General features: G+C 45.5%; 1 protein-coding gene across 2 annotated transcripts in view; it reads left to right on the top strand.

The window, feature by feature from the left end:
* Positions 1 to 563: 563 nt before the first annotated feature.
* The window catches only part of OS9 (OS9 endoplasmic reticulum lectin), a 42,851-nt gene continuing 19,957 nt past the window's right edge, over positions 564 to 23,457 (top strand). For both annotated transcript variants that reach the window (XM_066584407.1, XM_066584406.1), the window contains exons 1-11: positions 564 to 740; positions 7,210 to 7,386; positions 7,525 to 7,588; positions 10,429 to 10,505; positions 11,190 to 11,288; positions 13,204 to 13,405; positions 14,529 to 14,705; positions 15,693 to 15,835; positions 17,607 to 17,652; positions 18,866 to 18,954; positions 21,557 to 21,775. In XM_066584407.1, coding sequence (XP_066440504.1) covers positions 588 to 740; positions 7,210 to 7,386; positions 7,525 to 7,588; positions 10,429 to 10,505; positions 11,190 to 11,288; positions 13,204 to 13,405; positions 14,529 to 14,705; positions 15,693 to 15,835; positions 17,607 to 17,652; positions 18,866 to 18,954; positions 21,557 to 21,775 — 1,446 coding nt within the window. In that variant the 5' untranslated portion in view covers positions 564 to 587. The remainder of the gene's footprint in view (positions 741 to 7,209; positions 7,387 to 7,524; positions 7,589 to 10,428; positions 10,506 to 11,189; positions 11,289 to 13,203; positions 13,406 to 14,528; positions 14,706 to 15,692; positions 15,836 to 17,606; positions 17,653 to 18,865; positions 18,955 to 21,556; positions 21,776 to 23,457) is intronic.

Here is a 23,457-nt window from a genome sequence, read left to right as displayed (position 1 = left end):
CGTGTGAAAATGCAGATTGGAGCATATTCTGTGCCTGATCAACTCCATGATGCATTAGTATGCACTAAGCGCCCCCTAGTGGTGATAGAAAGTGTCACTCCACCTGCTGGGAGCTCTGTAGGTGTTCTGCTCTCAGTAATGGTATGCTGTCAGGTACGAGACGGTATAGAACTGCTGTATATCGCTAAGGAGCAACTGACAACAGTTTATACCTAAGAACGAGCGCAGACATTCTCTTCCTTCCTATTGGTTTACATCATCATTCCTGGTAGCCAATCACCGCCTCAGTCTTGGAGAGCCAAAACAAGCCCACGCCGGCTTCCTGCAGCCTATCAGGAGTGACAGAGTGGTGTGATTGACGGAGCGCCTGACCAATCACCACACAGATTTAGAAGAGTGCACTCTCTGTGGGCGGGACATAGATAAGGAAATGTTCTGTGCGAGTATAACTGTGACTGACAGGTGTCTGGGCCAATAGAATCCGCGCCTGTCAACGTTCTGACCAGTCAGGCTGAGGCAGGTGGCGAGTAGGCGGGGTCTGGGAGGTTAGAGGAAGGAGCGTGTTGTTGTATGCGGGAGAGAAAAAGATGGCGGTGCCCGGGTTGTGTGCGGTTGTGCTGGCTGCTCTATGGCTGCTGTTCGGGGTGACATCGGCTTCTGTGGGTTTCTTGAACTTAGAGGAGCTGACTGAGATGAAGTACGGGATAGAGATCCTCTCCGAGCCGGTGATTAAAGGCCAGGTAATGGGGGAGCGGGAACAGCTGTCACTGTCCGGAGCCGCCGCACGTGTGTACGTCACGTGAGCACGTCCTGCAGGTGACTACTCTGCACTGCCCATACTGTCTCCTCCTCACTTACCTGTCACGTGAGGTGTTGTCAGCTGGCCATTGCTGCAGGGTGATAAGGACACTTGTAGCCATCAGATCCTGCAGCCTATGTGTTGTGTCCTTAAAGGGGGAGTCCATATTCTGGGTAGTCGGTCGTATGGTGGTAGAGTTGCTCCATAGTGATGGCACGGGTCAGAAGGCTTAATTCACATCTGCGTCATTCGCTTTGTTTGTACCCCTTGGCACAGATCTGGCATGAAATTCTGGGCAAAATAACCCAGTGTGCTGCACTATTTGTCCAGGAAAATGTCTCCCCGCCTGCCTGAAACTGATTGGACCCCATTATTGTCAATAGGGTCTGTTGGGCGCCATCCGGATTTGGCATATGCCGGATCTGGCACTTCCAATTTTCCTGCCGTTCGGCTCCGAGGACAGAGCTGAAGGCCCACTGCATGTGAATTTCAGGAGTTCTGCTCTACTGTATGCCGAAAGGAGGATTGGATCCCAGATCAAGGAGAGGGAAGCCATTACTGAAAACTGGGGGCTGAGACCCGATCCTCTTCTTGATCAAAGACTCGTCTGAGTGGATCTCCTGACCTTTATGGGCAGAGGGTCTTATAAATGATTCTGCTGCCAGCTGTACAGTACCTGCCATAGGCTCTGTCTGCAGTGCCCATGGAGTGCCAGGACTACTACTTCTACTGTTTCCCAGAAAATAAGACACTGTCTTATATAAACTTTTGTCCCACAAGAGTCACTAGGTCTTATTTTCGGGAGGTGTCTTAATACTTACCCCGCAGGCGGGGTATTCAACCCACATTACCAGGAAGAGAATGCTCTTTCAGCGCTGAGAACAGCACAGAAGGCTGCCGGAGAGCAGTGAGAGGGACTGGGACGGCGCCTGTGAGGTGAGTATTTAAACTTTTTTTTTTTTTCATGTAGTGTAGCTAGGTCTTATTTTCGGGGTACGCTGTATATCTTGCCCATATGTGAGGGATCTACACTGCTCAACCACTTTAGTAAGAACACCTACTCCCTAACCGGTTGGCCCTCCTTTTTGGGCGCTTACGGCTTGCAGATGTTAGGGACTTCACAAGGTGGTGAACCTCCTTCATACGCATCTCCACTCATGCAGCACATTTTGTGGATAAGTGGGAGAAGATCTCTCATCCCTTTCCAGCCTGTCCTAAACATGTTCACTCTGGTTACAGTCCGGTGAGTGTGGAGCATTCATTGGTGTGTTCCTCCAACCTAGTGATCCGAGCTCAATGGTACGGTGCGTCATCCTGTTGATAGATGGGGCTGTGGTCCAGGTCTTCCTGAAGATATGAGTGCAGATGGTCAGCTAATGGGTCCCTGTAGAGATCGCCATTCAAGAATTATAGTCCATGCCAGGAAAACCCTCCCCAGACCATGGTACCGCCACCACTAGCCTATTGATGCCCAAAAGTACACCCATAGGATACAGCATCATGATGTTTACACCAGATGCAAGCTCGGCCATCCATATGGTTCAGCAAGCAATGGGAATTGTCACTGCAGGCAATCTTCTGCCATGTGTCTAAGGTCCATTCATGTCATTCCTGGGCCCATGTAGGCAATGACGTAAGTCATCAGCGGCACTCTTTTCATTCTTTGACCATTGAGTCCCAGTCGATACAAGGCGTACTGCTTGATCATTGTGGAAACTTGTCTGCCTTCCCCGCTGTCGTACTGCTGGGTCATTTGGTCCACAGTGACATGTCCTATCTGAAATACCAGACGTGTCCACCCAATGCTCGCTGCTATGATCAACCACACATGGCCTACCGCTGTGATCATCTGTCGCATGTATGTCCATGGTTCAACCAGTCTTGGTACACTTTTTTTGATACCGTGGTTCAGGAATGGCCAACAAGTGCAACTTCTTCAAAGATACTGGCACCCATAATTTGCCCGTGGTTAGTTGCTCAAGTCACCAGGTTTACCCATGGCTGCCAAATGTTGACTTCTACTGTACAGAGGAGAGGTCACCACACTATCAGAGAGCCAATCGTGATCCGGCCATCACGTGGTACCGCGTTACTGATCACAGGATCTGCTCCAGCTGTTCCGAACGCAACGATCAATGTATACTGTATATATGTGACCCACATCCAACAAGAGACAGATGTGTGACGCCTTATAGGATATGTTTGCTGCTCGTATCACCTTATGGGTCTCGAACATTCTCTAGTTTACTATAAACTTACATATTTTGGTCTACAACATAAAAAGGAAATGCTGCGGTTTAGCCCATCTGTGATTATTCGGTTTCACTTCCCCCCCTTTGCACTATTAAGATGTTCATGTTTGCAGTGATATTACATGAACGGTGCCAAGTATTTGCCTAATTAAACCGTTGCCCAAGTAAACAGCGTTCTGCATGATATAGACATTGTGAAGGGTCACATCAAGCTTTGCTCTTCAGTACTCGGTGGGATCTTCTAGTTGAGGGATGGACACATTACTGTAGGCTTTATGGACCAGTTACTCCACCCCTGGGGCCATGTTTTTAGTTGGCTCCAATGTATTGGTCACTTGACTACCTAAAGAGGGGCCAAGTTGGCACTTCAAACAGCTTCACGTTCTGTAAGAAGTGAGGGAAGCCTGCTGGCGTTTCTTAGAAGTGATTTTGCACGTACATTTACATTCGCAGCATGCAGAACAGGTCGTAGAGTGGATGACACAGCATGCCTCAAGTACCACCACCTCCTCTTCTTCCCAGTCAAAGGGAAACGGCAGTCAGTTGGCCATGAGCATCCTGCCTCTACTTCACCCTGTGCCAAATCCCCTGCACCTTCCAAAGTGGTCCACATGGATTGGTCTGTGGAGCTATTTGATCATTTGGTGCCATAGATGTCAATGGTGACGTCTAAACTACAAGAGGAGGAAGACCAAGACATTGAATGCAATGCTGCCCAACCGCGTTTTTTTTTTTCCTCCAAAGAGGAAGAGGAGGGTTGGTTAGTGTGTGCAGTCCTCTCTGAGACGCACGCTACCCTTTGCTTCATGTTTCCTTTTTTATTTTCAATTGTTTACTTTTTATTGTAGTTTTATATAACTTACCAGTTGACTTTTTGTATTTTGCTGAAAACCACTGCTAGCTGCATACGGGTACTTTTTCATCTGCACTGGGGACTCTGTTCGGGGAGCAGAAAATGGGAATCCCTGCAGCAAATGGTTCCATCTGTAGACTGAACAAAACAGCGTCAGGTGGACCACACTGACTACAATAGGATCTGCCAAGCTGCCAGCCTTTGGATGGAAGAAGTGCTGCATGCAATGCTTTTTTCTACCGGTATTTTCAGCAGGCTCTACGATGGAACCTCGAGCCGAAGGTTCCAACGCTGATGTGAACCCACCTTAAGTCTTGCAAATTATTAGTAGTGGTGTGGCCCATGCCTGAATGATGTCTAAGGCTGCTGACGCGCAGTGTGTGTATTTGCTGTTTCCCTGTTTGATTTTTCTTGGTTCCTTTGTTAGTATAAAACAACCGCCAGCTAAATAGGCTGCAATCCCTGGGAGGCACAATATGTGAGAACAGAAGGCTAGAGTATATCTTGTGGTATTGGTGTACCTTGCCGCCACCAGGAAGCTAGGGGTTTGACAGGGCTACGCTCCTGTCACATCTTTCTCTCTCCCAATTGGCTGCATTCGTCAAGGTGTTTGAAGGTTCTTTAGCAGCGTCTGCATACAGTCTAGTTCACTTGCACTGTGCCTCCACTGGCTCGCAGCTATGTGCCAGGACATAGCTGTCAACCCAGTGTACTCTGAGGACTGTTTTCCCGATTTGCAGTTGGCAGTGGGGATATTCACCCTCTGTCCCTGGAGGGTGCCGTTGGAAATGTCCTGTGGCTGCTGTTGTGCCATGTTTGCCTGTCGGCTGCTGCCGGACTGCACAGCGTTAACTTTGCTGGCCCCGTTGTTGTGCCCTGTGCGCCTGGACTCCCGATGATCCCCGCTCCCCTCCGCACAACGTTGGCTTATAACTGCCAAATGGGGGGGACGACAGCGGCTTCACTCACCGAGGCGTGGGCACGTTGCTGTCAGGGAACCTAGGCAGAGGCCCGGTGGCAGGGGAGCTGCAAGTTGCTCTGCGGGAGCAGGGGAGCTGGAGTCGCGATCAACCCCGCGCCTCTGCCATTTCCCTCTGCACAAACTTTGTGTGTGTGTGTTGCATTAACTCGCCGCCGGTTACGCACATCGTTTTCTGTGAGCGAAGGCAGAGGGCTGATAGCAGGGGAACTGCAAGTAGGCCTGTGCAAGTGGAGCCCTGATGGCCGGGGAGCTGGACTCTATCCAGACGCTGCTAAAGGACCTTCTAGTACCTTGACGAATGTAGCCAATCGGGAGCTAGGGGTGTGAGAGGGGCGTTCTTCCTGTCAAACCACTAGATTCCGGTGGCGTCAAGGTACACTAATGCCATAGCTTGTATCTTCTGTGCACTGTCCCTGTTTCTCACAGCTTAAAGGGGTTGTCCCGCGAAACAAAGTGGGGTTATACACTTCTGTATGGCCATATTAATGCACTTTGTAATGTACATTGTGCATTAATTATGAGCCATACATAAGTTATGCACTTACCTGTTCCGTTGCTAGCGTCCCCGTCTCTATGGTGCCGTCTAATCTTCAGCGTCTAATCACCCGATTAGACGCGCTTGCGCAGTCCGGTCTTCTCCCTTCTGAATGGGGCCGCTCGTGCCAGAGAGTGGCTCCTCGTAGCTCCGCCCCGTCTGCGGTCCACCGAGGGGGAAGATCCCGGCGGCCATCTTCACAAGGTAAGTAAGAAGTCACCGGAGCGCGGGGATTCGGGTAAGTACTACCTGGTTTTTTTTTTTTTGTTTTTTTATTTATTTATTTTTTTTTATCCCTGCATCGGGTTTGTCTTGCGCCGAACGGGGGGGGGGCAATTGAGAAAAAAAAAAACCCGTTTCGGCGCGGGACAACCCCTTTAAATGAATTCCCCAATCCCCATTGCTAGCTGCAGACGTTCTACAAATAACTTGTAATGGCTGCACTGGCGACGTCTGAGGCCACAAACAGAACTTCAATATTTCCTACGCCAAAGTGTATTTTGTCTGTCTGCTTTGGCGCTATAAACATTGATTGCAGCAGAAATATCCCCTCTCCCAACGTACAGACCACGGGTCGTATAAGCATATAAACCTAATACAGCAACTTTTTCTGCTCCCTCCAATAGAACCCTCTTTAAGTTCTCTACTGGTATACAAGTTTTCACACCCAGCAGCAATATATCCTCTATAGAATATCTGTCCCTATTAACGGACGACGAGTTGTATAGGCATATAAACTTGATGCAGCTTCTTTGTTCTGTGCTGGACTGTAGAATGGCCACTGGTTACTGTGCCTATGTTATATATGGCTAAGTCATGTGATGCACGCGTCCAATGAAACAGTTGCCCATATGCAAGATGGAGGACACATTTGGTGACATCAGCAAGGTGTCCTGGCTGCTGATTGACCTCTGCAGCAGGCATTATGGGAAATTCTATTTGAACAGTTTTTTGGCAATAAAATTGAGCAAGTATTCTAGAGATTTTTTGATCATCGCCCGGTCGATCAAGACTAGTAACACTAGGAATAAGGACACAGGGACCTTTCCTTAGCAATGGGTGGAGGGGCTATCTTCACTAGAGCATGCCCATGCATTCAGAGACTGTGGGCTGACAGATCTGCAGACAATGATAATGGTCTCCAAACATTCTGCCTCTCCTGGGGGTGTCTGTGTATACACCTTATATTGGGTTTACTTACCAATTAGCCAGTATGCCTAAATCTTCTTGGGAGAGCAGAGAGGCGGGCATTCAGATACTGCTCTTAATGCTGCTTGGACCATAAACTGTACAATTCAGTATGGAAAGTCAGGGCAAAGAAGTACAGGACAGTAAACTGCTGTCAGAATGCTAAGTTTGCCACACACCTCTGCATGAAAGTAGATGGGGAAGAACACCTGAAAATCAGATCTTTCAGATGTGAAACGGCAGCAAATGAGGGGGTAAGGAGAACCTGGTATAGTCTAGAAAACCTTTTGAAGCTCATGTACGTGTTAACGAACAGAGCCTCATTATGTCTCTGTTCATACTGCTGCTGGTCTCTTTTGTCGGATTTCAATTGCTGTTTGACAGCACGAATAACATTGTCTACTGTGCTTTTCTTATAAAGAAACAAGAACCTGATCAACCAATCCCATGGTTGGTGGGATCCATTAGGATCTGTTGCACAACGGATCTGTCAAAGCAGTCATGACTTATTAATAGAAGCCTTTATGATAATGAGAACAGAGGGTTGTAAAAAAAAAGTTGGTGTTCTATAATTTTTTTTTTTTATTGTATATCTTGCAGAGTAAAGCGGACAACATCGTTACAATCTCGTCCAAATACCAGCAGAACTATGAATGTAAGCTTCCTGCGGTCGCTGTGAAATTTCATCAGGAAAAGGATGACGACCCTCAGAGCTACTCGGGACTCGGAATATCCGAACTTTTGAAACCCATGGAAGCAGCGCCTTGTTTGACAAAGGTACAATAGTGCACAGCGCTCCGAGGACCCGTGCGCAGCGGCTCTCATCGTCAGTTTAGACACATGTGCTATGCTCATTTCTCACCGGCATCGTGCCTATCTCCTTGCTACTATTAAATGTAATACTTTGCCTTACAGACCAAAGACTGGTGGACGTATGAGTTCTGCTACGGGAAGCACATACAGCAGTACCATATTGAAGGTATACTATAATCTGTCTAATGCACGCTTCATGACCGATCCCATGAGATGCGGTCCTCACGTATATAGAGTGTATCTTATGCCTGCCAGACTAGTGGTGCAGGAGCCGCATGTGGCTGCAGCACAATGGTGGCCTGCAGATTGTCTTCACTGTCTAGTAGAGCTGGGCAAAGTGGCTTAAAAACTTTTTTTTTTTTATATAATTTTCATTTTTCCCCCAAAAATGTTCTTTCTTTTTAGTGGTGAGTGGACATGTGCTGTTCATAGTGCATGTGGGGATTCTCACAGCCGCTGAAACCTGTGATTGCCTGAACAGTCACTGCTGCTTTCACGAGTCCCGGTACCGCTCAATTCACTTCAATGGGACTGGTGGAAATAAGTGAGTGCTGTGCACGGCTATCTATCTGCCCCGTTGACATAAATGGAAAGGCTGGGCGCATGCATGGGACTTGGCAGCGCTACGGAGATGACGTTGAAGTGGCGGACTTTGGGACAAAACGGGCTGCTAGCAGAGACTGTTTGGCATGCCAACCGGACCGCTCTGCCTCGTTTACATGCGCCACGGGAATTTTTTAAACTCCCAATAATAAGTCTTGAGTAGCTCTGAGGGTTGTAATAAGTTTTATCAAGACACCAACAAAAATCACTTTGCAAAACGGACTCCTAGAAGGAAGGCATGGCAGCATCCAAGGACATAATGGCCGTAACGCTTCGACCAGAAGGTCTTTGAATGCTCTCACGTCTTCCGTGATTCTAGATTGGATCTGTGCCTTCTGGTCCCAGTGACGGCATGTGTTGCTCTGGATTGTGCTGCCGGCCCCGTACCTGTTTCTGTTTGCTAAATACGGTCATTATTGCAGCGATAGTCTTGGCTTACATCAGTAACTTCTGACATGTTCCTGGAGTTGCTCCGGGCAGATCCTCCCTTTCACAAAACCACCCTAGATATTTTATTACTGCATTAACTAGAATGGAGTTTCTCCTGGTAGATCCTTGCACCAGCAACTCCATTCTAGTCAGCTCAGGCGTGAAGTGTCTAGAGTGGATTTGCTAAAGAGAGGACCTACCAGGAGCAATGCCATTCTAGACGCATGTTTAACCCCTTAACGACCACTGATGCGTCTTTTGACGGCGTCCGTCAAGAAGCTTTAATCTACGGTGCTGCATAGGAAGCCCGGAGCAGGTCTCCTGTGCCAAGAAGAATGGGTGCTCGGCTGTTGGATAACAGCCTGGCACTTTCTCTAATAGTGGAGACCGAAGAGACCTTTGATTCCCGCTATTTAATGCTTTGCACGCTGTGGTATGTAAAAGAGTGACATGGGGAGGGGGCTGCCTTCTTCGCCCATTGGCGCACTGTGATGTGATCGCAGGATCTCGATGGAGTGCTATGGCACCCTGGTGCTTGCATATAGTCTCTGGGTCTGCCAGCGATGGTGGCCAATGAGGCTCAGCCTCTGGCTGAGCTTCATAGCCATTGTAATACATTGCTATACTGAAGTATAGTAGTGTATTAGATGAATGATAAAATATGCCAATGATCAAGTCCTTCACCTTTCTCCCCTTTTACTATGTAAAAAATGAAGTAATAACAATCACACATGTGGTATCCCTGCATTCCTAATGACCCAGAGGAAAAAAAGTTAGTACGTTATTTAACCCGCACAGTGCATGCCATGAAAAAAAACATGGCAAAAATAGCTAATCTTTCCTATCTTGTCTTACAAAAAACATAATCGAAGATGATCAAAACATTGCATGGATCAACAAATACCACTAATAAGCACAACTGATCCCAAGAGAAAAAAAGTTCTTACACCGTATCATTGACAAAAAAAAAAGTCAGGGTCTTTGAATGCAGCAATAAACAAAAAAAATACATTAAAAAAATTGTAGAAAGTTGCTTGAAAAGAAAAAAACAAAAAAAAAATTTAAATGTTGGTATTTGTGTAATTGTACTGGCCCGCAGAATTATTTTAAATATCGATATATTGCACGGCAAATGTTTTTTTGTTTTTTTTTTTTAAATTAAAAAAAAAACATGGCAGAATAAAATCATACCTTTTTTACAATCATACGTTTTACAAAAAAAATGGAATAACAAGCAATCCAAATGTTATTCCATGAAGTAAGCCCTTTTATAGCGCTCCGTTGATTTGGAAAAATTAAAACGCTACGACTCTTGGAATGCAGCGACACAAAAGGGAAATTTTATTTTGTGTTTATGCACAAATATAGTAAAACATAAAAAAAACTTTATAAACTTGGTGTCGTTGGGATCGTGCTGACCAGAGAATGTCGTTACATTATTTATTTTGCACACTGAACGCTGTAAAAAAAACTAACGGCAGAATTTCTAAAGTTGATAAAGTTCTACAATACATTATATGTACCTGAACATGTAGCCATTAAAAAGACAACTTGTCCTGCAAGAAACAAGCCCTCGTATGGCTGGGTCAATGGAAAAAATTCAAGTTATGGCTCCTGGAATGCGATGATGAAAAGAACTGAAAAATTGGTTGGTCATTAATAGAGATGAGCGAGCCTACTCGGCCACGCCCCTTTTTCGCCCGAGTACCGCGATTTTCGAGTACTTCCGTACTTGGGCGAAAAGATTCGGGGGGGTGCCGTGGATGAGTGGGGGGGAGAAGGAGAGAGAGAGGGCTCCCCCCTGTTCCCCGCTGCTACCCTCCGCTCCGCCATTGACATGCTGTATGTATAGGATAACTTTTTTTTTTTTTTTCCCATTCATGTTCTTAATGGGTATTTATGGCAGAAATGAATCCTCTAAACTAAAGTGGTTAACGAGCGCATCGACACTGTTAAATATGTTTTGTTCTGCAGAGTCTGAAGTGAAGGGAGACGTGTTATATCTGGGCTACTATCAGTCCGAATTTGACTGGAATAATGAAACGGCAAAGGTTGGTTCTAAGCGTCAAAAAAGCCATTACCGTGTCCGTTATAAAGAACTAATGATATTTGACTAATTGGTCATGTTGTACTGAGTAATTTATTCATGTGATTTGTGTATTTTCAAAGTCCCTTTAATGATCAGTGTGTGTATATGTGTATATGTGTATATATGTATATATATATATATGTGTGTGTGTGTGTGTGTGTGTGTGTATATATATATATATATATATATATATATATATATATATATATATATATATATATATATATATATATATATATATATATATAATATATATATAATATATATATATATATATACATTGAAAACTAGCCTGCCCCTTTATCACAGCTGTAAAGGTGCCCGTGCGCAGTTTATGGAGTTGGTTTAGTTAAACTTTCTGCACATGAATTCTGCCTGCCATGGATTAGCTAGCAAAGTGGACGAGATTTGCACTAAAAAATTGGCGCGCCATGCGTAAGTCAAAGACGCGGCATGTCAATTCTTTCCTTGTTTCACGGCAGCCTCTATGGGGAGAGATGGCCGCAGTGGAATGCAGATGGCGATGCCGCTCCAAAACCCGCAGCCTTGCATTTGGATGACTTGCAGATCCTGACTAGTTCCCCCTGTAATGTGTGTGTGATCACCTTCTATCCCTCTGCTGACGTGTACTTTTCTTCTATTTAAGGCATCAAAGCACCACCGACTGAAGCGATACCACAGCCAGATGTTTGTGAACGGCTCCAAATGTGATCTGAATGGCAAGCTCCGAGAAACGGAAGTTAGAGTAAGGCTATGATTTGTGTGCGAAATCCTCTTCCCTATTCACAGATCAGTTCTGGATCTCTCTCATGGCTTAAAGGGGTTGTCCCGCGCCGAAACGGGTTTTTTTTTTTTTCAATAGCCCCCCCCCCCGTTCGGCGCGAGACAAACCCGATGCAGGGATAAAAAAAAAAAAACGGGTAGTGCTTACCCGAATCCCCGCGCTCGGGTGACTTCTTACTTACCTTGTGAAGATGGCCGCCGGGATCTTCACCCTCGGTGGACCGCAGGTCTTCTGTGCGGTCCATTGCCGATTCCAGCCTCCTGATTGGCTGGAATCGGCACACGTGACGGGGCGGAGCTACGAGGAGCCGCTCTCCGGCACGAGCGGCCCCATTCAGAAGGGAGAAGACCGGACTGCGCAAGCGCGTCTAATCGGGCGATTAGACGCTGAAGATTAGACGGCACCATGGAGACGGGGACGGCAGCAACGGAGCAGGTAAGTGAATAACTTCTGTATGGCTCATAATTAATGCACAATGTACATTACAAAGTGCATTAATATGGCCATACAGAAGTGTATTTTTTTGGACCAAAAGATCCACAAATCAAATCTGCATGCTTTCTTTCATTTGCGGACGCCCATATATCCCAATATGGGCGGCTTGATTTGCGTATCTTCCGCACAGATTCTGCAAATCAGATCGGCAATTGGGCCTTAGACAAGCAGGTTATCGCGGGCTTCTCACTTAGCGCCTCACATTCTATGTGAAGCGCTGAGCGGGCAGCGTTTACACTTAGTGAGAAGTTGGCGAACCAGTGATGATTTTCATGCTGGTTGGAAGTTAGCGACCAGCGACTAGTGCACGGTGGCTGTGCATTTAGATATAATGATTATTGCTCAAATTCGCTCTTCTGAATGAGTTTTGAGCAGTAATCATCCCGTGTAAATGGCCTGTAAGTGAATCAAGTAACCATGCTTGGGATAAACTAACAATGGCCGGCTTGATGGACCGTGCGCTCTGTCTTTGATGTCAGTCCTCTGTTTCAGTGATATGTAAGGGTCCGTTTAGACCTAACGATTTCTCGTTTGAACGAGCCAACGATGTACGACTAGTTCAAATGAGATATTGTTCCTGTCATTCACATTACCCGTATAGGGGACTGACAACGACTGAACGATCGGTATTTTAAACCAAACGATTAGCTCCAATTAACATGTTATCTGCTAATTGCCCACTATTTATATAGAACTTATCCAGAAGTATATCCTGCGCACTAGTAGTTTACAGTATCCTTATACATGCTACCGTTGGAACACAAAGGGTTGTACCTGGTTCACAGGATAGGGAAAAACTTGCTGATCAGTGGGGGTCTTGCTGCTGAGACCCCACAAAGAACAGGGCTGCATGACACGCACTCGGGCATTCCCATCAGCCCCATTGAAACTAATGGAGTGCTGATCGCGCATACTCGACCAGCTTTTCTTTGATTCTGACGTCGCTGCGGGCATAGAAAGGACCCCGCAGTGACAGGCAGGAGGAGAACATGGCACCCACATTCTGGAAATCGGTAGGGGTCTCAGCAGCGGGATCTTCATCCATCAGCAAGTTATTCCCTATAATGTGTGACCCTGGTAGAACCCTTGTTATCCTGATACAACCCTTTTAGTGGCTCAGGATAGGCATTGGGGGCATATAGCGAGGGTATCGGTCATTTATATACTCCTGCAATCCTTCACCAATGAAAGAGGGGGTATGGGAGCTTATACTTCATGTCTTCTACACCAGGCAGAGGCGAGTCCATACAACAGATTCGCTCCCCCAGCATGTGACTAGCCGCATCGGCTTCATCTACTTCCTGTAACACATTTTTATATTATCTGGTTTAGTAGATTGAGTGAGAAGATTAGGTGTTCACTTGTTTTCCTGTCATTGCAGTTTGTGTGTGAAGAAGGCTCCGGAGATTATATCGCTCGCGTGGATGAACCGCAGTCTTGTAGTTACGTGCTAACTATTCACACCACCCGTATCTGCAATCATCCGTTTCTGCGCCCTCCCTCCACTGGAACGCCGCAACCTATAAGATGCCAACCTGCTCTAAGCCCGGAACAGTATGTAGAATACGTGAAAGCACAAGTGTGTAAGTATAGCGATGGGTTATCTATTAATTACACATGATTTTTTTAATTTTTTATTCTTTTTTGGTCCCATTTATGTGACTGTTTATATAGAACTTCTGGAGTGCAGTGTATTATTGGCTGTCGGTTACTTATTGACAGGCATCCTATTAGACCTTGCCATAGGTATGGGGCCTAAAGATTACATGGCGGGAATAAGGGGTCCTTCTTGGCTTGTCATGGTGGCCTGGCCCTATTGACAATGTGCAGTCTTATACCGGGGAAGCCAATGGGATGCAGAGACAGTCCTGTGTCTTAACTACTTAAATGCTGTTCTTGCTATTGACTATGGCACCTTAAGGGGTTACATGGCTGAAGAGTCGGAAGGGGGATAATTTACATGCCACAGTCAACATTGACCATACATGTAAGCTGTCAAATATAGCTGTGATTGGAGCTAGCTCTGAAGTATTGCAGTGTATTACACAAACTTACAAGTGTTTACATAGTAAAGTTCCCTATTGGGCCTTAAAAAAAAAAAAAAAAAAAAATACACACAAGCGCCCCCCCCCCCCATAGCTTATGAATACCCAAGTCCTCTATGCATGAGCTGCCACTGAAAAAAGGCAAGTTTCTCAAAACCTACTACACAGATCCACACAGCAGACATATCGCTGTAGTCGGTGTGACGGTCACTAACTTGTGCTGTCCTTAGAGAAGTACAAAAAGTTGGTGATGGTCTCTTTAAGTGGATAATGAACACATCATTTTCCATGACTGCACACAGAATGTGACTTACCTGCTACATTTAGGCCTCATGTCCATGGGAGGATTTGATTTGCAGAATCCGCGATCGGCACCTGCGCAGAAGATCCACAGTTCTTTTTTATTTCCCCCCCCCCCCGCATAGATGATCCGCAGTGCATCCGCATACATCTGTGTGGGGAAAAAACCTTCATCTGCGATCGCCGGCAAGCATTTAAAAAAAATAATAAATAAAAAGTTCCACACTGACTTGCAGGTCTTTCACTGCGGAGATCCGTGCGTGCCGGGGACATGAGGCCTTCACCTGACTATTTACCTGCCCCTGTGTATTGCTAAGAACCCAGCACTGATATTACAGTAATCAAATTGCATTGTCTGTAGCAGACACAAAGCGTATAGTGGAGGAACTGTCTGAAGATCTGAAGACCCGCGACTTGAAAACCTTGGCATCGAAAAGTACAGGATCACTGGATCAAAGAAACCCTCCGAGGACGACTGAAGCCGAGGAGGATCACGAACAAGCGGAGACCGGGGGCCGCTCCACGGACTCCGATACAGGTTATTACATGGATTCCCTACAAAGCGCAGTATATTGTAATTGCATGAGGTTTTAGAAACTTTTTTTTTAATTCATTGATCATATTTATCCAAAGTCACATGTTCTGGTCAGCTGGTTAACATTGGATCCCACCAACAACCTAAGATGTAGAAGGCGCATCCTGGGTGGGGAGTAGGGGTTGCCAAACCTCTTCATTGAGAGATCAAAGGAGGTGGTGGTGGTCCATAGACTTATCTTATGTGTGTTGCCCACTTAAGGAGTTTAAAACCGGTTTAGATGAGAAATGGGTTCCTGTCTAAGAATGAAGAGCTCTCCTTATGTAGTAGTTTTCTGCCTTCTATGAAAGCCTCTAGAATGGCTTTCCTAAAAATACATAGTTCTGGTTTAGGCCTCTAGTCCATGGCATACGTGGATTCTGCATGGTGAATCTGCCCATGCCCACGGCTGGTGACCCTGTGTACCTGTCCGGAACTTCTTTCTTCTGTTCTGCAGATGTGTGTGGATGTGCTGTCTGACGCACATGCGCAGAACAGATTTATTTTTTAAAAATATCTCCTGCTCTTCTCACGGAATCCGCGGGTCGGACGGCTTCCATTGACTTCAGTGTAAGGCATCCGTGCGGGACCCACAGTAAAGCGAAGCATGCTGTGTTTTTTGTTTTTTTTTCACCTTTACACTCCACTTAAAAATGTTCAACATTTTTTAGTGCATCCATATGCATCCCGCAAAAACAAGCCCCAGATAGGTATGTCAGCAGAAAAGTAAAGCTGGGAGGGAAAAACCTAGATGAGAAAAACAAATCTAATAAAGTGAAAAGTTTTGCCCAAGCAGTAGACCCCACGGATGAAGAGGGGCTGGTTGGATGACCATTTACAGACTGTAAGGTGCCTAGGTATAACTGTGCATATTGCCCGGTGTGACTTGCTCGGATACCATTAGGACCGAATGTATCTAAGGTTTAAAGGTAAAATTATGGTTCTTTTCAGAATTCCAATCCCATCTGGAAAGGGAGAGCACTGAAGATGAATCTGCTGGCTATCTAGAGCAAGAAGAGACTGAGGCTGATCTCTGGGATAAACTACTCCGACCACAAGGCACAGACTCCGAGGCCCCCGATACGGAGTCTACGGTGAGCTACTAACGGCTTGGGGGCTCTTTTCGGGCATTGCATATGACACAATGTTGGAAGCTCACGCTGTAAGAAGGGAAAGCTGATTTACCTTACAATATTCGATAAGTATGGATTCAGAATAATGTTCCTCCTACAAGAGGAAAGCGCTAAAATAGTTACTATTATGTATACATAAGGCACTATAGCTGTGTGGCTGTGGCTCCGACAGAGGAAATGCTCTGGCCAAGGCAGAGCGGCTTGTTGTCACTCAAGTACTTGTCTAACTTCCCAGCTGCTAGCTACTATAGTGCACTGGTGACACCATGAAGATCATAGCGTCACTACTAGGGTCAGAACCATATCACAGGGATGTCACTTTATCCTATTAGAATGCCATTCTATCTGGCTCCATCTGAAGACAGAAATATCTATGGGTGGCTACTCACATGTAGCTTCCATGTCTGGGGGAAGAGGAGAAAAGCATAGCGGAAAAACGGGGACAGACCAGTACGAAGGGTGCACTGTGTAGTCATGTCTGGGTCCCCTATATATTAGGACACATAGTAAGGGTGCACTGTGTAGCCATGTTTGGGTCCCCTATATTTAGGATTAGTACTAAGGGTACACTGTGTAGCAATGTCTGGGACCCCTATATATTAGGACAAGTACTAAGGGTGCACTGTGTAGCCATGTCTGGGTCACCTATATATTAGGACAAGCACTAAGGGTGCACTGTGTAGCCATGTCTGGGTCACCTATATATTAGGACAAGCACTAAGTGTGCCCTGTGTAGCCATGTCTGGGTTCCCATAGAGGAGGAGAATAAAGTGTCTTGACCAGATTGGCCCTCCAGAAATGAGTATATGAGTTAGAGGCATCATATATGCTTGCAGCTGTTTCCATTGTAGTTTATAAAACCCATGAAATGCTGTCCGTTACCTCGATATGCATCTATCACGGAGAGAACGACTTTGTCTCCTCCTCTCTGGAGTGCTGATGATGAAGGGGACTTCCAAGGATGAAAAGGTTGGGAAACACTGCTCTAGAGGGACAAAAAAAAGTTTCAGAAAAATATAGATTTTCTAAGAAGTGTTTGTTTTTCCTGTGCAAAGGCAGAATAACCTAAAGAATAAAAACCTATATAATTTTTGGTACTGCGTGAAAGACCCCCAGAATACAGCTACTGTGGCCTATATACTGCATAGTGAATACCATAAACTCCCCCTGTGCTGGGAGCAGGGAAAGCGGGCAAGTGTAGGGATCTGAGGGACTATGACACAAGCCAACCAGTGATGGCTTGGCAACTGGGTCAGAGTAGCTTCAGTATAGCAGATTTTATGGGGTGTTCCTGACATGAAGTAGTGGCCCAGGGAAAAGACATGCCGACCAACCAGCAGGGTCATCGGTACCCAAGGTGTTCTGTGGATCCTAAAATACATAGTGTGCTCTATGGCATGTTGGTTCCAGATTTTACTATGTTGAACCCAGTGTGTAATCAATGCAACATTCTGCTTGTTAGACACCTTTTACCATGAATTAACGGACAAGAATTAGGTTGGAACTCAATAAGGCGGTCAGTGATTCAATCAGTGGCAACTTTATACAATTATCAATTGCCTCGTCAATATATCATACTTAGATGGGAAGTAAAAAGTTACTTAACTTCAACTCGGCGCAGTGTCTGCTTGTGATGTGGGGATGCTTGTCTTTGAAGAATGTAGATTTAGTATTGCAGTTACTTGTTGGATGTATAGTAACATATCCTTTCTTTTGTTTAACCTCTTCCTAGGAGGGAGCGTTCCCCAGTCTCAATGCTCCAGATGGAGGAACAGGAGGTTGGTGCTTGTTTAGACCTCTTTCCACTAGGTCATTGCTTATTTCGATGCTGACTTTTACAATCTCCAGTTTTCCTGGAGGTTCTGTCACCTGTATGATTTATGTGTACTAGTAATTATTAGGAAATTATATAGTACCAGTGTTTCTGGTGGCACAATGCGCCACACAGCTCTGCTACATGCATTCTTCATACAACAGGGAGGAAAGGCTGCACAGCAGAGTCCTGCACACACTGATCACTCACTGGTCACGTGACGCCTGACTGCTCCCTCACAGGTTATTGATCACATAACGGTGACATCATGACAGGTCCTGTAAGCACACGGCTGCTGTAGGTGTTCGTTAGTATTTCATCCCCTACATAGTGGCCTCAGTTGCTATGGAATACTAACTAACAACTAGCCGGACAGCAGCTGTGTGCGCACAGGACCTGTGATGACGTCACGCTCATGTGATCAGGGACGGAGCATGTCGCACTGACGAGTGGTCATCAGTATTTTTTGACTAGTAATTATTAGGAAATTATAGTACCAGTGTTTCTGGTGGCACAATGCACCACACAGCTCTGCTACATTGCTTTCGCATTAGCTGCATGTGATTTACGAACTTCAGCAGCTCGCTGAGGAGACATGTTCACTCGTAGCTTTCGCATATCTGCTGCATGAGATTTACAAACTTCAGCTGGTGGCTGAGCTGAAATCGTGGCTTGATGCGGTCTCATTTTAGCTGCATTAGCTTTACGACTGCGTTGTACCTTCTGCGGTTACATGTTTGCACAACAGCGACGGTTTGTTCCAACACTGGACAATAGTTCACAATTAGATGAAGGCTAAACTAGTGTTGGCGGCATTGGCAATTGGGATGACATGATATCCCGTTCTGTGAGCACACTGGGGACAAGGGGTCGTTAGTAGTTTGATTATGGACCCCCAAGTGCTCCATACATTGATTTACACCTCCCATCATGGCACATTGTCTCCCCACCACCCAGAGTCTCATGTAGCTGTAACTAAGCCATATGTGTTAGCCCTAACGTAATTCATATTTCAAACTCCCTACTTGAAGATTGCTTTCTATTAAAGAGAATTAAAATTGTTTTTGTAGAAGTTTTTATTGTTAAAATCCTAAACGAAAAAGAAACCAAGTTCCTGAAGTCTACAGGAATTCATAAAGTTCTGCACTAAATAAATCTTACTTTTGTGTGGATTTTAGATTCATCCGGATCTCTTCGCTACAGAATAATCCGGAATCCAGAAGACCTGGTAAAGTTTATCGCAGACTTGAAGAAAGGTCATAAAAAGGTACAGGAAGCCGTGCTTTGTAATGCACTTGCTGTTTGCTTGCAGCAGTATTGATGGGAACAGAAAAGTGTGTCTCTTTAATCCCTTAACTCTATAGGTTGTACAGTTATGTCCCGCAGTGTCTGAGTATGTATGAAGAGAGATCGCGGGGTGATCTCTCCATGTACAACGCAGGCATCGGCTGTTTCATACAGCCGGCAACAGCTTGGATACGCTGCGCGGCTCATATGAGCTGTTAACCCTTTAAATTCTGACCGGAATTTAAATCTCTCAGCTGATGTTCCATGGTGCCATTCGCCCCCCCCGCGATGAGGTCGCAGGGTACCTTGCGGGTGTCATGGCAGCGAGGGGCCTTGTAAAAGGCCCCAAGGCTGTTATGGCAGAATGTCTATCAAGCCAGCATATATCTCTATTAGAGATGAGCGAGCGTACTCGGAAACGCACTACTCGCTCGAGTAATTTGCTTTATCCGAGTATCGCTGTGCTCGGGTCTGAAGATTCGGGTGCCGGCAGGGAGCTGCAGGGGAGAGCGGGGAGGAACGGAGGGGAGATCTTTCTCTCCCTCTCTCCCGCCCGCTCTCCCCTGCTCCCCGCTGCGACTCACCTGTCAGCCGCAGCGGCACCCGAATCTTCAGACCCGAGCACAGCGGTACTCGGATAAAGCAAATTACTCGAGCGAGTAGTGCTTTTCAGAGTACGCTCGCTCATCTCTAATCTCTATTCAACACATCTCTACTACCAACCTAAACAACCAATCACCGTGAATCAGCCTAACCAATCACCGTGGATGAGTGGTTGTTTGGATTTACTCAATCAGGTTGCGAATGGTGTGGAGATGGGGTGTAAAAAGCTAATGTGCATCAAGCCACGCCCATGGGGTTGCTTGATAGAATGCCTGCCCGATCGCAGTATGATGTAATGCTATGGCATTACATCCTACTACAGGAACGATCAAAGCATCGCATGTTGTTGTCCCCTCTGGGGTTTAAGGAAAAAAAGTAAAAATAAGATCAAAAAAAGTTTTTTCCTAATTATTTAAAAACAAAATTAAATTAAAGAAAAAAATAAAGTCCCTTCTGCCATATTTATAATAAAAGAATCTAAGTAATAAAAGAATAAATACATATTGCTGCGTCCGTAAAAGTCTGATCTATCATAGTAACGCATTATTTACCCCAGACGAAGAATGTCATCAGAAGAAGAAAAAAAGATTGCCAGAAATGCTGTTTTTTTGTTTTTTTTTGTTTTTGTTTTTTTGGTTACCCCCCCCTCCCCCATCTTCAAGAAAGAAATGCAATAAAAAGCGATCAAACAGTAGTATGTATTCCAAAATGTTACCAATGGAAACTAGAAGCCCTCGCACAACTATATTGACTGAAAAATTAAAAGTTATGGCGGCAGAAAGTAATCAAAATAAATAACTACTTTTTCGTTAAGTAGTACAGAAAAAAAACAAGCTATATAAGCTTTGGTACGGTAATAACTGCACTGACCCATAGAATAAAGTTTTCATGTCATTTCTGTTGCAGTGTGTACGCCGTAGAAACAAGACTCTCTGAAAGATAGCAAAATGTTTTGTTTTTTTTTTTTTGTTTTTTTTACATTTTACTCCACTTAGGATTTTCAAAGTTTTTCAGTACATTATAAGGTACACTTAAATAGTACAACTGGCAAAACACAAGCCCTCAGACATCTGTCGGTGGATAAACAAAGTTACGGTTTTTTTTTAAAGGGGGGGGGGGGGAACAAAAATGGGGCTGGAAGGACCGTGTCCTTAAGGGATTAAAAACCTAAGACCTCCCAAGAAGCCTCTTAACCATTTCAAAATAAATGCATTGTTCTTAATCCTAGCATGAAGCTCCCACTGAAGGAAATCTAGTATACACTCTTAGCAAAGGCACATCCCAAAGAGCATGTAAGCTGGCATATTAGATGACTTTAATTTGGTATTTGCCAGTGCGAAATTGTTGCCCTCCGTGAGGAAAAAGACAATCGGGCGCGCCAACATTCTTTTAGAAAACTTTTTTTTTTTTTTTAAAGAAAACTTGCCGTGTTCCCAGTAGGAGGGCTTGCATTTCACAGGCACTAATAAGGAAGGCCACCAGGCAATAACATTCTACAAAGTTTACTGAAGGTGCCACATTGGACCCCTCTACTGCAGCCTTGAGAGGATTCAGCAGCAGCGTATTGAAGGTCCACTAGCTTACATTCCTGTAACCCAGTAGACCATAGTAGCAAAGTAGCAGCTAGTCATAAGATACTGCATGCATGGGCAGAGTGGGGGCAGCAATATGCAGAGCAGTGCCAGCAGCCATCTGATAGGGCGAATGCTGGATTAAGACATACAAGCAGGAGTTTGGGGTTCATGTCTGTTTAGCTCCAATGCCAGTCTTCATTTTTTTTAATAGCCACATTGCAGTTTGGAGGGATGGTCGGTGTAGTCCCTGCCCCCTTGTTCTTGATTCAGACAATACACTTTTTTTTAGCTCGTGTGTTTTTTTTTTTTTTATAAATATTCCCCGGTTTCATGTTAGAAGGCGATATATAGAATGTGCAAAGTTACTAAGTGTTCTCGTTTTTAAGAGATTTGATATTCTTCCAGGAGGATGACAGTGATGCGGAGAGTGAAGAATTACACAATGAAGAGGAATCCAAGCTTATGTCTGCGATCCGGGATTCGGAGGATGAAGATGATCGGGCCCTCATGCAGGAGTTTGAGAAGGAGTTGGAAAATATTCTACTTCCCAAGTCTGATGTTTCCAACATTAAAGACAATGTGAAAAGTGAAATGGAGAAGGAGTTTGACAGCATTATTGATGAGGTGAGCCTTGTACTTGGGATCTTCCATACTTCAAAGTGGATCAGTCACCATCTATCCAAAGGCATCTATTATAGGGACAGGTCCGTTCTCTTATTAGCCAAAATGGCACAAAAAATATTAAGCTATTTGGTCAATAGGAGTGAACAAAGAATTAAGTGGGCTTATATTACTTATTGGGCCTCGTGAGGTTGCGGGTTCAATCCCCGCATGGTTCAGGTATCGGACTGAAGGTTGACTCAGTCTTCCATCCTTCTGAGGTCGGTAAAATGAGTATCCAGCTTGCTGGGTGCTAAAAGATGACTGGGGAAGGCAATAGTCAAGCACCCTGCAAAACGTCACGATGTGACATCACCCTAGGAGTCAGTCATGACTCAGTGCTTGCACCAGGGAACTTTACCTATATTACTTATTCTGCTTACCCCCCCTTACCCTTGTTTGGGCAGCAGTTGTGATATCACCTCTCGGTGAGGCCTCATGCCCACAGCTGGCTCGGATTCCGCCTGCGAACTATCACAGGGGATTCAGACCCGGCGTCCCCCAGAGACCCTATCCTCGCCTCTCCACGCCGGCCGTGATGCAGATTCTCATAGTACTTCCGCTGTGAGCACTACGGAAGTATCACGGAATGGATGGCTTTCATCGACTGCAATGGAAGCAGTCCATGCAATTTTCCACATGGGATAGAACATGCAGCGATTCTCCCCCGCGAGCGCAAGTTGATTTATGCTCGTGGGCAGGGGAGAATAGTTTACCACAGCAGGTCTATGGATGGACATTGCTGCAGAATTTGCGGCGGTTGTCTGATCGCGAATTCCGCAGCGATAATACGTCTGTGGGCATTAGTCCTAAATGAAGATTAAATAGAGGTTGGAAGAGAAAAGTAGTCTAAGTGGGGAAACGGGCATTTATTTTCCATAATAAGATATGTTACTAATAGTGATGAGGGAGCATACTCGCTAAGGGTAATTACTCGATCGAGCATTGCCCTTCGCCAGCACCTGCCCGCTCGGGAGCAAAGATTCGGCTGCCAGCGGCGGGCAGGGAGCTGCGGGGGAGAGCGGGGAGGAACGGAGGGGAGATCTCTCTCTCTCCCTCTTTCCCCCCCGCACCCCCCTGCTGACCTCCGCAACTCACCTGTCACTGGCAGCTGAACCTTTGCTCCCGAGCGGGGAGATACTCGCTAAGGACAATCCTCGATCGAGTAATTGTCCTTAGCGAGTATGCTCGCTCATCTCTAGTTACGAAATGTCTAATTTCACTACTTTATCAGTCTCCTTTCTTCTCCCTCCTAAATGTTCACTTACTCTGAATGCACGGCTAAATCCTTCTTGAGAGACCAGATTTGACTAACTGCTCACTGGGTAGATGACATGCTGCCCATAGATGTCCGTTGAGAGGTGAGGAGGAGCTGAGTGATAAAGAAGCAAAGATGCCATACACTGCTTCTGAGCATTGGGGTCTTATAACTACTGGATTTACATCTACAACGCTCAGTGCTTCTCTATAATGTAATTCATGATGCTATTGCTTCTGTGTATGTGAGACGGCGATGGAGACAATCTCCTTTTACTTGCTGTGTGCAGAGTATGGGAGACCTCATAGCAGCTAGGCTCCATTTATCAGCTCAGGGAAAACTGAGAATTGGAGATACAGGTTGCAGAGGGCAACCTGGTGATAAATGC

Source organism: Eleutherodactylus coqui, chromosome 1 (assembly GCF_035609145.1).
Source record: "Eleutherodactylus coqui strain aEleCoq1 chromosome 1, aEleCoq1.hap1, whole genome shotgun sequence".
Lineage (NCBI taxonomy): Eukaryota > Metazoa > Chordata > Amphibia > Anura > Eleutherodactylidae > Eleutherodactylus > Eleutherodactylus coqui.
This window is presented reverse-complemented; position numbering and strand designations above follow the sequence as displayed.